The sequence below is a fragment of the Hirundo rustica genome, chromosome 12 (genome assembly GCF_015227805.2).
Source record: "Hirundo rustica isolate bHirRus1 chromosome 12, bHirRus1.pri.v3, whole genome shotgun sequence".
Classification (NCBI taxonomy): Eukaryota; Metazoa; Chordata; class Aves; order Passeriformes; family Hirundinidae; genus Hirundo; species Hirundo rustica.
This window is the reverse complement of record NC_053461.1, coordinates 1,965,749-1,977,111: the sequence shown is the minus strand read 5'-3', so window position 1 is coordinate 1,977,111 and position 11,363 is coordinate 1,965,749. Positions and strand designations below refer to the sequence as shown.

Sequence of the window (11,363 nt, the reverse complement as noted above, 5' to 3'; positions counted from 1 at the left end):
AAAAATTTTGTCCCAACAAACTTTGTGAATTTAGTTACGTAGTTCCAAACACTCACCTGGTACCAAACAGCACATCCCAGAGAAAAGCACTAAAACCAAATGCCAAGCAGGAAATCCCCCAAGCACAGGACTCTGAACGCGTGAAGAGGAGCAGTGAAGTCAGGAGTCTCGGCAGAGGCAGCAATGCAGCAGCAGGGTCGTCTGCAGACTCCACAGCTGCTCACTGTGGCTGCTGCCCTCCAGAAGCCTGAGGCAGAGATGAACAGAAGCAGAGAAGCGCTGAGGGGGAAAGGTTGGTATCTCAGCAGGTGTGAAACTTATAAAACAGGATTAAGAAACAGATAAAACTACTTACCCAGTGCTAGTTCACAGAACAAATAAAGCAGAAAACCTGAAGCCCCAGGAATCGTTAAGCTGAAGTGGGAGAGGATTGAGGTACTCCCAGAGTCACTGAACCCAGGTTTGTCCTTCTCTCCTTACAGTAAACACAGTGGCCAGATAAAAGCTGGGAGGACGCTGACGGTGCTGCAATGGCACAGAGCACCAAGTGAGACACACTTGCTGCGTGTGAAACCAGGCTTGGATGTTCCTCGAGCGCTTTGCAAAATGCAAAAACCACAGACAAAGCCATGTGTTAGCAAGTCCCTTGTGCATTAAGAGTTTATTGGATTTTTTGTAATGGAACTGCACCACTGGTTACTCTAACTGAGGTATTTAGCCAAAATCCAGTATATAGTCATGAAAAAAAGTACACTGCCTTAGAGCTATGTAAAAACATTGTACAAAATTTGTGTCAATGTCAAATAAATACATTAATATTTACGTAAAGAAACATGACTTGGATACTCTTGCAGTTAAAAAAAGAAAACAACTGGCTCGCTCACATATTTTAGGCAGACATTCAGCTTTACATTAAACAGACCTCAAACTGAAGCCTAGGTAACAGGTCAGACACCAATGTAGAAACTTAAAAGTGCCAACAAACAAGATAGTTCAAGTACAGTAAACGTTAAAAAATATATGTATTTATTTAAATTTTCAGATGGTTCCAACAGGGACGGGCCATCAGGAATTTAAATAGAACGTGAAAACATCTTAGATAACAAGAACAAGAAACATTTTGTTCCAGAATAAAATAGAAATCATTAATCCAACGTTTTAGAAACAGAGAAGTCCACAGCAACTTAGAAAAAGAGACTTAAGAGTTCATTTCTGTTCTGAATATGGCCTGGAAGAATCACAGCAGCTATCCCAGCCACCGGGTGACGATGACTTTTCTGTATCCATGCTCTGACTGTAGGCAGATAGAAAATAATTGCTCCCTTCTTGGTTTTGATTTGCTGGAGAAATTGAGTATGTTGTTCCCAGAAAAGTCTGATGAGTGAGTACATTAAAGTGGCTGAATTGATGGGACATGTTTAATTGTCTGCTATAAACCTGGAAGTTACTGAAAGGAGTTTGTTCAACCGCATTGTGTTTTTCTCCTTCAGCAGAGCATGTTGTAGAAACTGGAGTAATTGGCTGTTTCTCTTCCAAGTCAGTTTTGTAAGTCTTTTCCACAAGGCCAGTTTGTGCTTCGGGAGATAACTCTGTAACTGATAAGCAGCTTTCTTTAGCATCTACTCCATGTGGGCCCTTGGCCTCTGTCTGCAAAGCTTCCACATGAGTATCATACTTAGAGGCATCACTGCAGATTTCTATTTCTGACAATTCATCCCCTGAATCCAGAGACATGTCCTCCTCATCCTTTTCATCCTTTTCTACAAGAACTACATTAAAAGAGAGAGAAAGTACTACTCTATTGAAATACACACTTTGGTTTAAAAGGCCATACACTACTCACAGTGTTAACACTTCAGGTCTGCCAGTCCAACAGCACTTTCTTGGTCTTCTGCCACTCGCGTTCATTTACTCAACACACACACTTAACCCTCTGTGGGAGTGTCCAGTTACTTGGTGCTAAAAGCTTCTGCACACCGTGTTCATATTTAGTGCTGGGAAATCCCAACTCCCAGCTCCAAAGGGGACAATGTCAAAACAGCATCTAAAGTTACACAGCAGGTATTTGATCAGACAATTAAAGGAGTACAATTACTGACATCTCGGTACAGTTTACCTACTCTAGGCAGATAGAGCAGGCAGAGACAAGCCTATCCCTTTCCTGACAGATGCCCTACCCAGTGCCTCAAATACCACGTTAGCCTGTACTCGGGTATTTAAGGTCTCTGGTGCTCCAAACCCACTGCTCTTCCCCCGTCATTCCAAGTAGAAAAAGAGTAGCTTGAGAGTTGGGTTTTCCTCGCCAGCTGCAGTGGACGCTGACCAGAGCCAAGGCACACCGTCCCAGGACTTCTACCCCACACATGCAGTTTGGAAAGGAAAGTTTAAGTGTGCTTGACATTACCTGATTGCCTTTGGCCAGCAGTGCAGGGAGGAAGGTGGTTCTGCTCAGGGACAGAGTTGTGATACCCAACGAGACTCCTGAAGTTCCGCATGAAGTCATCGACAGCAGCAACCACTATACCGTTATCAGGGTAACTCGAGAGCGCCTTGAGATTCTTTTCTAAATACAGAAAAGAAGAGTTTGCGCTCATATTTAGCACCTGTTATCAAAAACGGGGAGAGATGGTCACGAATGTGAGGTTTACCTGTTAGGAAGACAACGTGTCTCTGTTGTATGTTTTGAGCCTGAAGCCTGATGAGACAGTCAAGTTCCAGAGCATTTCGAGTCTGAGAATCACAGTTATGGTAAGAGAGAATCTCAACCAAGTGCTTCTTTTGATAGGTGTTCAGAAGGGTGAGCAGGTTCAGGGCATTGGCATTCATCCTGCAGTGGGGAAAGCTCGCTATTAGAAACAATTTAAGGTCGGTCTAAACACAAGATCAAGTTCTATTTAAGTGTGTTTTGGAAGATATAATGAAAGCTGAAGCATTTTAACAGCCAGTATTACAGAACCTTACTTACCTCCCCAGCTCTTTTAGCTTTTTTTGTATTTTGCAGTGTACTTTCCACTGCCATTTTCCATCTGGGGTACTGAGATCCTCCAGAAACATTAGGAATTGTTTTAGTTTATCTGTTACAGAGATAATGAATAAAAGTTAAATTTTGTGGTATGGAGACTGAAACTACGGCTTCAGTATATACAAAAAGTTGTTTTCTGTTCTCATCACAGTACAGTCACACAATTCCAAACAGCAGCCACTCACTTCAAGTTTTCTTTCAGGCAGACTGGCCAACAACAGTCCCATAAAACTGAGCTGCTCTTCTGTACCTCAGGTGCCCAGCAGTGGTATTTAAAAGCTGACCTCAGCATACACACTCTGCCTTGCTAACATAATTCAAAAGACTGTAGCTTCATTAACTGTACAGTGTATTTGTGGATGGGGTAGTAAGGAATAAAAGGCTCCACAGACATAACTACACAATGTAATACAAACTGAAGACAAAATCTCCCTGTTCACATGTTCTTCAAGGCGGCCACTGGGCTGAGAAAGAGACTGAATTAACTGAAGTTCTCAAAGAACATCACAAAAATTGGAAGACCTGATCCTTCACTGTGGTGAGCACGGGACCTCTCAGGTACTGGAACGTCAGGACTTTAGTTCTAAAGCTTCTAGAAGGATCACACTTACCTGTAGTGATGGACTCTGGGTTAAGGACAGATTCATCCGACACAACAAAACCCCCAGACACAAACAGCTCATTGTAAGTGTGATTTTTCACATCATCCAAACTATCGACCCCTGCAAAGCTGACACAGGAGAGCCTCTTCAGAGTCACCAGGCCAGGGATCTGTTTAAAAACATTTGAAATCAGAGATGTAACCACAAGTCACAGAGAAAAAAGAACTACAGAACTCTCCTACCTACTAATGCCAGGCACCAAACATCAAAACACATTTTCAAAAAATTACTGTTTCTTCTCTTGCCTGGGGAGGTGCTCTCCCAGGGGCATTACAGGAATAAGGTAAATGGACATTGAGCACTTGCAATAACTTTACTTTCTGTCCACCGCAGGGTCTTAAGCTGTCAGAAATAGCTCAGGTCATCTGAGTGCTGCCTTCACCTGCTGTTAGAGCATCACAGCAGCAGAACCACTCAGGCCTCTGCACAGCTTTACAACTACCTACAATAAATATGCACGAGCACATGCAGAGTGGTGGAAGAAGTTACGAGTAAATGTTGGGACAAGACCATTTTTTACTACAACCATTTTGTTTCTTCAAACAGCACCTAAACACAGGGTGCTGTTGAATGCTGTGCTGTTAGAAGGAAGCAGCCTTGCTCCAAATGAGCTCCTCTCACTATTGCCAACAGCCTTCTGCAGCACACAGTTACTTACGTGGGACATACCTTATGGATGAGGTTGGCAATGTCTTCATTTTGGATAATGATCAACAGTTTATCTAAATCATCTCTTCTTTGAAGGAACTGCTCTGGATGGCACTCTGTATTCCCTAAATTTCTAAGATATTCCTGCCATCACAGAAAGAGGAGACAAGGAAGAAGTCAATAGGTAGTTTGGTAAAAACAATGCCCACGTGACACCCACAGCAAGAAGGTTCTCCAGTTCAGTGAATCCCAGAGGAACTGGCCCCCTTATCTCTCCCATACATTCATCAGAATGATGCAGCAACACAGAGCAGCTGTTTCAGCAAGTCAGTCATTCCTATCTAATCACACACACACAGCCAACTGACTGTATCAAACCGCCTGAGTTTTCAAGGAAAGCCAGAAGTTTACAGCTTTCATCTTACACATTTAAGTGCAGAAGCACAGTGATTTCTCAGAGTTCTCTCTACTATTAATTAGAGGGGAAGAGAAAAACCCTCAAAGGCACACAGAGTGACTTCTCATACATTCTTTCTAAAATGGTAGCTACCACATTTCCTCCCTTATCACCTTTCTTCTGTAAGGCCACCACACACCCCCTGGCAGGATCTTCAGAAAGGACCAACCTACAGCCTGCTCTGTTTTCCAGCTCCAAGAAAAAGACTTATGTAAAAGCTAAATATAAGCAAGACTACCTCAAAAGCTCAAGAAGAAATGGGACAGGACAGCCTACTTTCACAATTCACTTTCACAGTGAAAAGTGAGTCCAGTTTCATACAAGTGGATTTGAAAGTTCTGATACTAGAGAGAAGTTGAACTGAAAGAGCTTTACCTTGATTTCTCTGCAGAGAACACTTTCTTCCTCTTCATGAATATAAAACTTGACAGTGTTTTTCTGTACATCTTTCATAATTTTGACCAAACTGTTAAATACTTCAGGTTTTAACTGGCTTATAAAATCAGAAAAAGCTGGTTGAGTTGAGATATTTAAGTTCTCAGGGGATTTCTGAGTCTTTTCCGGCTGTTCCACGAGATCACCACCAGAAGAAGTCGGTTCCTCTGGTTTAGCACTCCCATGACCCATTTTGTCCTTCCCTAGGGGCAGGCTTGCTGAAGGCTGCTCATGAGAACGCGGCTCTTGCCCCGGGTTAGTGCCCGGTGGCTCTGGGAGCGGCGCCGTGTCGCCGTCCCTGCACGCGGCCAGCGCGTCAGGCACGGGCCCGGGGGCAGAGCTGCCCACCACCTCCAGAGCCTCAGGACTGCAATCAACCGGGGCAGGCTGCCTCATGCACGAAGAAGCCAAAATGACACTATTCAGCTTCTCACTCAGGTTCTCTATATATTCTTGGACAGAAATCTCTGATGCCTGCAAACACATGTGTTCAGAAAGTCTCATCATCCTCTCCTGGGCGGAAAGGACTGGTGTGGACATGCCGCTGATATAAGCAATGTTCTTTTGCTGCAAAATTTCTTGAATCTTTCTTGCAAAGAGCTTATACTCTTCTAACAGCGCTGTCTCTATTACTGCACTAATGGAATGCTCAGCTGTAAAAGGGTGATCTGTTAGCTCATACTGATCTTCAAGTTTCTCCACTTGTCCTGTGTAATGTCCATCTTCTGCTGTCCCCTTCTGCGTGTCTGAAAATGGAGAGCACGGCAACTGAGAATCGGAATTTCTCTGTCGATTTACTACCCGGGGGTCATTAGGAAGCGCATCCATTGGTGGCAAGTACTCCAGTGGCTCTTCTGGTGATTTCAGACCTACAGAGGAAGAGTTCATCATCGCCCTCATCATCATCATCATCTCATGTTTGAAAGTCACACACAGCTGATACACCAAAACCTCCAAATCACAGCCTGAAAGCAGCATTATTGTTATGCCTTCCCCACCAACCAACTTAAATCCCAATACTCAAGCGTTACAGTCTGCTGAGGAACAGAAGCACAGCACATTTAACAGCTCCAAAGACAGTAAAACAGCACAGTCCGAGTCTGCTGAAAAAGCAGAATACAAGTCATTTTCCCAGACATAGCTCAGAGTAAGCATAAGAGGATATAGCTCCATTACAAATTAAAAAATAAATTAGAAATCAAGCAGGGCGACATATTATTCAGGTATTTTCATTTGCTACTATTTAAAATCCTCACTTTTAAACAGCTTAAACACAAATGACCTTGTGGAGTTGAACTGCAAGCTGCACGTCATCTTGCAATTGTGAACACAAGGTTTTTTTCTTGAAAGGGGAGGATATCAGTCTGATTGATTACTGACACAGCTTCAGTGGTGCTGCAGAGTGCTGAAAGCCCTCATAACCCCAGCTCAGCTTCTTCACCATTAATAGTCAAAACTACAGTTTTGTTCGTTTTTAAAGCATTCACATTTCTAATCTGTGTCAATGTGAAGCCAAACCAATATTCTCCACCAGTATCTGTTTTCATCCAGCAGATGTCTGTATTAATCAAATGTAAGAAACAAGTGCACAGGCTATAGATGTGCCATATATCAACATGTGATTCAAGAATGGATCTATGAACCCAGACACAAACCTTTAGAATATGTTTTCATTCACTGTTTGTAGGAATAGAAGAGTTAAAACCCATCTTACCTGTGATTGGGATAAGTTTCCAGTGCATTCCAACCTCCCCTACACTATTTGAGCTGGGAGCTTGCCTGAGATAGCCATGTTCTACAGGAGCACTAGGACAAGGACTGTAGTCTTCAAAGGTACTCCCAGCGCTCGCTTCCTAAAAAACAAACAAAATGCTCATCTCAAAACAACTTCTTTTGATTTGGCTTACTATTAAGTTTTTCCATTCTGAGCAGCTGACAGAACAAGCACACCGGAGTTCTGCAGCACACTGGCCATTCTGCCATCAATCCAGTCCAGTCAAACTTGGAACCCTTTCCATGAGGTACTTCCCCGGTCTATCATGAAACTGCTAAGGCAGTCCCGAGCACTGGCCTCAGTCTGGAAGCTGGGGGTGGCAAAGAGGAAGGGAGGGGAGAACTGGCTGCTCCCTCACTCCTTCCAGGCTGTTGTCTTGATACCTGACTAAAGCCATGAGACGTTGGCACTGCCGAGGCACTGCCTGCAACAAGTACTGGGCCCCTAAACAAGCCAATTTCATCTCACATTCCAGATGGGTAGAAGCAAAACAGCACGGAGATTACAGGCAGGACACGCTCATTCCTGCTCTGTGATGTAGAAACTGGGCTTTGTGTCTAAGTACCAGCAACACAGATTGTGGAACAACCACTCTTGAAGGGTCATGAGCTGGAGCAAGGAGCTGAGGCATTGTGATCCCTTAAGCACAAGGGAACTCATACACAGCATTGCACCAAGAAGTCACACAAAGATGGCTGAGCATGCAGTGAAAGGTTCAGAATTCTTCAACTCTGCTCCCTTTCTATTACAGAAAGAATAAAGAACCAGGAACACAGGCTTAAGAGTGGAAAAAATCTCCATCTATGTTCCTACCAAGCAGAAAAGCTTTGCAGAAAAGTTAGTACGTACCTACGTTTGCCTCTGTAAAATAAATACAACGCTCTTTTCATTTAGGCTCGTAATATTTATGAAAACAGTACTGTTAGCATCCTGGCAGTTTCACTTACTTGTAAAGGTAGCGTGTGCTCAAGGGCTGCTTCGTCGGGCGGGAGCTGCAGACTGACATCCACGGGGTAGCGCAAGCACGGCGCCTCAGGCTCCAGCACGGCCGGGCTCTGCGGGTCCCTGAAGGTAACGCTGTCAGCCTGAGCACTGCTGGGATCAGTGCTGTGATCATCTCTGTCCTGAGCAGGAATGGATTCACATTCGTATCTCTGTCTCGTGTCCTCTTCAGTCTCCTCAGTGCCTAATGGAAAGGCTTGGCTGACGGAGCGTGCCAGCTCCGGGTCCCAGCGGATCTCCGGGGCCAGCATCTCCAGCAGCACTCTGATCAGCCCCTGCGGGCTGGCACCAGGGCCAGGCACGGCCGCCTGCCTGAAGTCGCTCTCGCGGCCACCGTGGTCAGAATTCATTGACAACACAGAGTATGGTGAATCCAAGGTTCTACCCCCTCAAAACAGGGTGAGGAGGGGAAAAGGAATCCATTACTCAGTCTTAAAATAAAACCAAAACCAGATTCCCCCGCAAATATGAGCCACATACCCACGGTCTCACTCTTTTGCATCGGTTTGTAGGTACGCACGCTTATTTTAACAAAAATGTAGGCGTGCATTCATCCCATATTCTACATTAATAATCAGCGTAAAAAGACCTCTGAAGGTTCACAGAATTCCAAGGAGGAATCCCAACCATAAAGCTCCCTACATGCCAGTCACTATCTTTTGTTCCCCTCAGGAGGACAACTAATATCAGTCACTTCATCTTGCAGTGATTCACATAGATAAGAGTGACTGATGTTGGATGGAAATCCCCGCTTCTTTGTGTCACCCTTCTCCCACTTCCCCCTTCTGCAGCAGGCCTCTATAATTGCCTTGAGAAAGGGGTCAGGGAAAACAGAAATCAAAGGGTTTTTTCTGGTTTTTGATCTTAAGTCAGAAGGTATCTGTGACACTTCTGTGAGGTTTGGATGTAGATAATTTCACATATAGAATGATTTAATCTTATTAGGTTGTTTCCTTTGTCCCACCTCACACATTACTGGCTATTTCAAAATTTAACTATGCTTTTCCCTTCAATCTAAACTTCTTAGGTGTGACATAGGGTATTTGACACGTAAAGAATTAAAGCAAAGTTAAACCGTACAAAAGACAGTATCAAGTCTGCTGAGTATTCTGTATTAGAAAGTCTTCGGACAGCTCCACTGGCAAGTAAACTCTTTGAAAGTCTGCCTTCTTTCCAAAGAGGCAAAACAAAAGCAACTTCCAGGAAAACTTCCCCTAATGTGTCTCCTAGAAAGTAGAAACCTGCAAAAAATAAACTTTCTCTCTGCTGACAGATCTCAGGCCAATATTTAAATGAACCATCACGCATTAAATTGTCACAGCATGCAAAAAATACTCCATCTGTAACAATTAAATGTTAAATGTGCTTTGAATAACTCTAAACAAAGACCTTCTTACCTTCATACTGAAAAATATTCTCTGCAGAGTCACTCATTTTTAGGTATTTCTGTATATTTTCAGATTGTTCTTCCAGCTTTCTTTTCAGACCACTTCTACTTCTGGGGTCTTCAGAATCAGAATCTTCCCCGACGTTTTTCTTCCTACACTGGATCAAGTTAATAAGCTCTTTGATTCTTTCAGTATCATATTCTCCAGAAGGAGGCAGTTTTTGTTTGGCTGCAGTGGCTTCATATTTGGGATGGATTCTTTTCCCACGTTGTGCCTTGGCAAAGCCGGAGTAATTTTCTGCAGCTTCATAATCTGAGATGGGACTGAAGCGCTGCGGCCTCCGATTTCTGTCCAGCAGTTCCTTAACTCTGGAAGGGGGGAGCTGATAGGCCTCCCTGCCAAAAATATAGCTCCGCAAGCAGGGGTTAAGGTGATCTTTGCATTTTGGGGCAGGGTGCAGAAATTTTTTGTCATCCAGTCGTGTTGAGTACTCACGGAATATAAATTCTCTACCTCTTCCAGAGCCATTGTAGAGTTTTTTAAAGTACTGATGTATGTACTTTTCCACGACAGTAATGAAACCTGGACCCCTTTCTTTACGGGACTGGATTAAAGCAAAATGCAGAGACTGAATCATCTTTGTGAATTCTGGAATGATTTCCTTTTTTTCGTGCAAAACCATGGTAGTCGAATTTTTCTGTGTTCCACATGGAACACCTTTTTGAGCTGCTATAGGAGAAAAGGGTATCCATGATGAAAATCAAGCCATGAAGCTATAAATAAACAATGACTAGTTAGCAACTCTGTGTTAATACATACTGGGTGCAACACAGTTTGGAATGACCGTGAAGAAGGAATTCAGAAGCCAGAGAACCATATCAAGAAATTTCAACACGTTTTACCTTCTCACATATGAACAAATGAACTTACAATATGTGATATTTGCTTTTGTGAAGAAACAAATATTTCTTAACACCAACACCACGACCATAACCGATGCAAACTGTTACTCTTAGTTCACAGTAACTGAATGCTACAAAGTCTTCAAGAGAACATCATCTCTGTTTAAATAAACCTGTACACAACAGTGAACAAACCTACCTGAATTAGTTACACCTCTAGGCTCTGGAAACAGAAACAATGCATGAAGCACACGGGACCGTCCAGTCTGGTGGTCTAGAACACAAAAAAATAAAAAGGAGAGGAGCACCAAATGTCATTCCAATGCTCAAAAACCAAAGCAACAAACCCAACCCAAACACAAACTCAGAATAAGCTTACCATAAGGGGACATCATTTGCCAAGGAGAAAGAAGAAAAAGAAATCCTCTGTCCGCAAGTGGTTTCACAAGCACCTGTTTTCAAGCAAAAAGAGCAAACTGCTTCAAAGACATTTGTTCACTATCAATACTCTTCCTGATTGTAAGATAACTCTGTCTTGGGCAGAGAAGTGCCCTGATACTTAAGAGTACGCCAGCTAAGGAATTCCAGAGAGATGGTGGATCTTGTTGTATGCCTCAAATTAATAATTAGTAAAATTATTTTAAAAAAAACAGGAATAGTCAAATCTGTTGCACTCACAAGTTTCTCTCTCTCTAGTTTTTGGAGCAAACCCTCTAAGTGACTCCCAGAACGGGACTTCTCCACAACTTCATACAGGCTACAGTACATGCCATTCTTCCGCACTGACACGATACAAGGGGAGAAAGAGAAGGTAAGAAAAAAATGAAACAAAACTGTAACTCAGAAAACTTGCAAATTCTGAATTTAAAGAAATTAAGCAAAAGCAATTTACCTTCTTTTCCTCCTTGGTAAGTTTCTTTAAAAAACACTGCTGGTGAAATTTTTTTCTTCAACTGATCAATGTTTGCAACTTTTTCAACCTCAAGCTTCTCAGGACTGGAGAAGGGGAGGGAGATAAAAATATGAAGATCTCTTTTTTTATCTTCTATATTCCTACACTCAATGATAAAATA

General features: G+C 43.0%; 1 protein-coding gene across 8 annotated transcripts in view; it reads right to left on the bottom strand.

The window, feature by feature from the left end:
* TASOR (transcription activation suppressor) overlaps positions 1 to 11,363 on the bottom strand; it is a 33,434-nt gene that overhangs the window by 8,545 nt on the left and 13,526 nt on the right. The window contains exons 10-24 of one of the 8 annotated variants that reach the window (XR_005702862.2): positions 11,183 to 11,286; positions 10,969 to 11,072; positions 10,670 to 10,742; positions 10,490 to 10,564; positions 9,398 to 10,117; positions 7,946 to 8,388; positions 6,939 to 7,077; positions 5,165 to 6,093; positions 4,354 to 4,476; positions 3,634 to 3,793; positions 2,966 to 3,074; positions 2,649 to 2,827; positions 2,405 to 2,563; positions 356 to 525; positions 57 to 279 (exon numbers count right to left, since the gene is read on the bottom strand). Coding sequence is in view for 7 of the 8 variants with exons in the window: in XM_040076458.1 (XP_039932392.1) it covers positions 1,207 to 1,769; positions 2,405 to 2,563; positions 2,649 to 2,827; positions 2,966 to 3,074; positions 3,634 to 3,793; positions 4,354 to 4,476; positions 5,165 to 6,093; positions 6,939 to 7,077; positions 7,946 to 8,388; positions 9,398 to 10,117; positions 10,490 to 10,564; positions 10,670 to 10,742; positions 10,969 to 11,072; positions 11,183 to 11,286 (3,880 nt within the window). In the remaining variant the exon portion in view is untranslated. Of the gene's footprint in view, positions 1 to 56; positions 280 to 355; positions 526 to 634; positions 2,045 to 2,404; positions 2,564 to 2,648; positions 2,828 to 2,965; positions 3,075 to 3,633; positions 3,794 to 4,353; positions 4,477 to 5,164; positions 6,094 to 6,938; positions 7,078 to 7,945; positions 8,389 to 9,397; positions 10,118 to 10,489; positions 10,565 to 10,669; positions 10,743 to 10,968; positions 11,073 to 11,182; positions 11,287 to 11,363 lie in introns of those variants that run through there. The other 7 variants (XM_040076458.1, XM_040076461.2, XM_040076460.2 and 4 more) reach the window with 7 other exon arrangements.